General features: G+C 37.0%; 1 protein-coding gene across 2 annotated transcripts; it reads right to left on the minus strand.

Moving 5' to 3' along the window:
* Positions 1-276: 276 nt before the first annotated feature.
* Positions 277-2,106, minus strand: LOC131594472 (protein BASIC PENTACYSTEINE2-like). Of its 2 annotated transcripts, XM_058866615.1 has the most exons (3): positions 1,893-2,106; positions 1,589-1,691; positions 277-1,409 (listed from the first exon to the last, which is right to left on the minus strand). In XM_058866615.1, the coding sequence occupies exon 3, from the start codon at positions 1,383-1,385 to the stop codon at positions 516-518; it is 870 nt and encodes a 289-aa protein (XP_058722598.1). In that variant the 5' UTR covers positions 1,386-1,409; positions 1,589-1,691; positions 1,893-2,106; the 3' UTR covers positions 277-515. The 2 variants fall into 2 exon arrangements, with proteins under 2 accessions (XP_058722598.1, XP_058722599.1); XM_058866616.1 differs by lacking the exon at positions 1,589-1,691.
* Between the last annotated feature and the right edge of the window lie 1,484 nt (positions 2,107-3,590).

Here is a 3,590-nt window from a genome sequence, read left to right on the forward strand (position 1 = left end):
CCAGAACCAAAACTTTAGAAATATGATTAATTTAACTTCAAGAAACAAATGAATTTTCCATGCTTGCAAGCTAGGAAAATAATGATTCTGCTTGAAGCAGACATTTTAGGGCCTTACTAAACAGAAGAAAATGTCATCATCTCAATTCTCAACTTACATACCACTAAATTACAACAACAGGAAAACATGTCACATTAGCATAATCATTCGCCGATAGGGTTAATGAACCCGATAAAAATATGTCAGTTGAACATTGATCAAACAAGATCCCGTATGTTAATTATCTATCAAGACCAACCAACCAACCAAGAGATTGAATTTCCCATGTACCAAGTCCAAATAAGCGAAACAACATTGCAAATTGTTAGACAGGAAAAAGGATAAGTCTCGTGACTTTGAAAATTCTCCTACTACAAACCATCTAAGAAGCCTCAGTTTCTGGCAAAATACACATATATATACATGACAAACAGGTTAAATGAAATCAGAGGCCAGATGACGATTGAACTATAGACCTACCTGATTGTAACAAACTTGTTGGTGCCATGTTTTGCCCAGTAAGTCCTCAAATCAATTGGATTAGAAAAGTTATAACCCTCGGCCGCAAGTTTCTCTAAAACTTTCTTAAATGCTCCTATACTCATTTTCCTTCCCGCTATTCTAGCACCGCGCCGTTTAGTACTCATAGGCAAAGGATATATCGATATCGCTGTTGTGCAACACGCAGATTGCCACCCACCTGAGCCCCATCTATAACACTGTTGAGGTGCTCCGGTGCATGAACAAACAGGAATCGGAATACTTGAAATATCCAAATCAATACCATTAATTGCAATTTCCGTGGTTTTTTTGGGAGCCCTAGGTGTTCGTTGAACCGAAGGAGTATTCTCGTCCTTTGGTACACGGGGTCCTCTCTTCGGTTTCTTCGCCTTGGGAGATTTAGGCACCTTCGAACCCTGCCTCTTCTTACCAGTTCCATTCGACTTCTCAACCACAGGTACCTCCTCCATCGGCGTCTCTTCCTTAACCAATTCATGTGGCCGAATCATTTGAATATGTTGAGCCGAAGATGTCTCGGGCATACTACTATAACTCGTCGGAGGGTTAGTAGGTATCATATTCATGTTCATATACTTATTATCTCTCTGACTACTAAACCATGCATCCCTCATATAATCCATAGGGTATGTAGTTTGAGGCAACCCAATGTCCCTATGATGAAACGCACCATTAGAACCCGACAAAACCGCAGCATTGCGTCCTCCAAGCAGAGGCGGCTTTTCCGGCATCGACGGCATTAGTTGTAACCCGAGATGGCTCTTAAAAGACGCAACGGGTTCATAGTAGCCCCAATTGGTTATGTGAAGGCCATTATCTCCATCCATAACAACACCAGATGATACAGAAAACTGCATAAGACAATGTATAACATTATGTTCAACATCCTCAAAAATTACCTAGGTTAACTCTCATTAATCTTAATTAACAAACACAATACAGAACACAATAACCTAATAAGATGATAAAACTGAAAACATCCTAGAAAATGCAAATGTGTGACCTCAAAGGAAGAAGGAAAAAAATCTACCTTTTGTTTCAGTTCAAATAGAGTCAAACCATAAAAAAAACAGCTCAACAAGATAAATTACAGAATCCTCGTACCACAAACGTTTCTGCTTGTGGGTTTTAACCTAAGATAAGATCAATTTGACCAAACAAAAAAAATCAGATCTTTGAGCTAAAAATAGAACAGTATAACAGAATTCAAGATCTACAAGCAAAATTTAGAAATTGAAAAAAAATGAGATTTTGAATGCAACCCACGTTGAGATTTGAAGAAATGAAGAAAGGGTAGTTGAATGTTTGAGGAAAGAAAGAGAAAAAAACAGTACCTGGTAGCAGTGTTAGGAGATCGAAAATTGTTGCTGAACCGGTGAAATCCGTTTGTTTCAACCGGTTAATTGGAAAAAATGGTGACCCGGATATGGTTAGAACAAGTTCGAACCGTTACACAGACATAGATCAGGGAAGCTTCGCCATTTTTGGAGCAACGAGAAAAAAAAAAGACAAAGGAGAGAAAGACACGGAGAGAGAAAATGTGCTGTGGCTACAACTTTGACCTTAGACAATGTTTTAGGGTTTTTTCGAATTTGGGCCGGTTTTTTTATTTGGGCCGGTTTTTTTAATTTGGGCCGGTTTGTATTGTGGGTAATATAAGATAATTTCTTAATGCACCCTAGACATCTCCAGGGCACCGCGAGAAAAAACAATAATATCTCAGATTCCGAAAATGCATCTCTCGACGTAATAAACTGCATAATGATGAGCCTTTATTTTGGAGATGCATGTTCGTAAAAATTACGAAGATGTATTTCTGGAACGTTACGATGCAGTAGCAGAAAAATATAATAAAAAACAGCATGTTGACAAAATAAAATTACCATTGATATCATAAAATCAACAATACATAAGGGATTTTAACATAGATCAAATATTACAATTCAATATCTAGGTGGATGTTGCAACATCTTGATAATATCATCGACCGATCTCGAAACAGTCGCATTCAGCTCGATCGAAACTTGTGATTCTAAACGGAAAAAAGTTTTCCACATAGCTTTTAAATCAGCGTCCATCTCCAGCTCATAGTTGTTGAATTCAATCTTACCTTCTTTGTCAACGGAAGGCGAGCGATACTCGATCTTCACAATTTTGCAATTGTCGTCATATGGGAGGAGCTCCTATAGTGTGCATTTCAAATCTTCAAGAGTGGTGTACATATGATCTTAAATTCTCTTGAGGGTGTCATACTGTTCAAGTGAATATTTATGACATGTCAAATGATATTCATTCTAGTGTAATGTGTTTTTAAATGAAACAATAAGACAAGTGTCATATATTAATAGTAGTTGTAGACTAATATGGACCTCCGAAATTCTATCTTGTACTAAAGGACGTTCCAAAAATGCATCTCTGGTACCACCCTTTATTTTGGAAATGTATTTTTGAAAACCTCCCTGACAGAATAGAACAAAACACGACAAAAACAAAACATGTAATCAATGTTGATTTTTTTTGACAAACTTCAAAATGTATATATTAGACATCATAACACATTAATACAATGTTACTTACAATAAATTGATAAATTAATGCTACAATTGACTGAAAGACTTGTCGTCTGCCAAATCTATAAATATTAGTGGTACTCTATTTGACTTTTGTTTATTTATTTCTCTCTCAATCTTGCTTAATTTGGTGAATTCTTACATTCTTTCAACAAAATGGTTCGGCCAAGTCTCAGCTTTGGTTGTTGAATGAGATGTCCACTCTAGTGATGTAAGTGGTATAGGGGATCCCGGTTTCAAATAAACTTGAACAAAATGTCGCGGATTTAAAACCCACCAACACATATAATACAATCATCTGGATTTGGAGGTGGTGAAATGCGCAGTGAAAAAAGTTTCCGAGGAATCGTATCTTGTAAGATCAATACTCACTCTATCATACACACTTGCTATGAGATGCCCCCATTTAGGAAAACTCATCTATGTATCCTTTGGTGCAGGTCCTCTAATTCAAGGAACAAG

This window comes from Vicia villosa, linkage group LG4 (genome assembly GCF_029867415.1).
Source record: "Vicia villosa cultivar HV-30 ecotype Madison, WI linkage group LG4, Vvil1.0, whole genome shotgun sequence".
NCBI classification, from domain to species: Eukaryota; Viridiplantae; Streptophyta; class Magnoliopsida; order Fabales; family Fabaceae; genus Vicia; species Vicia villosa.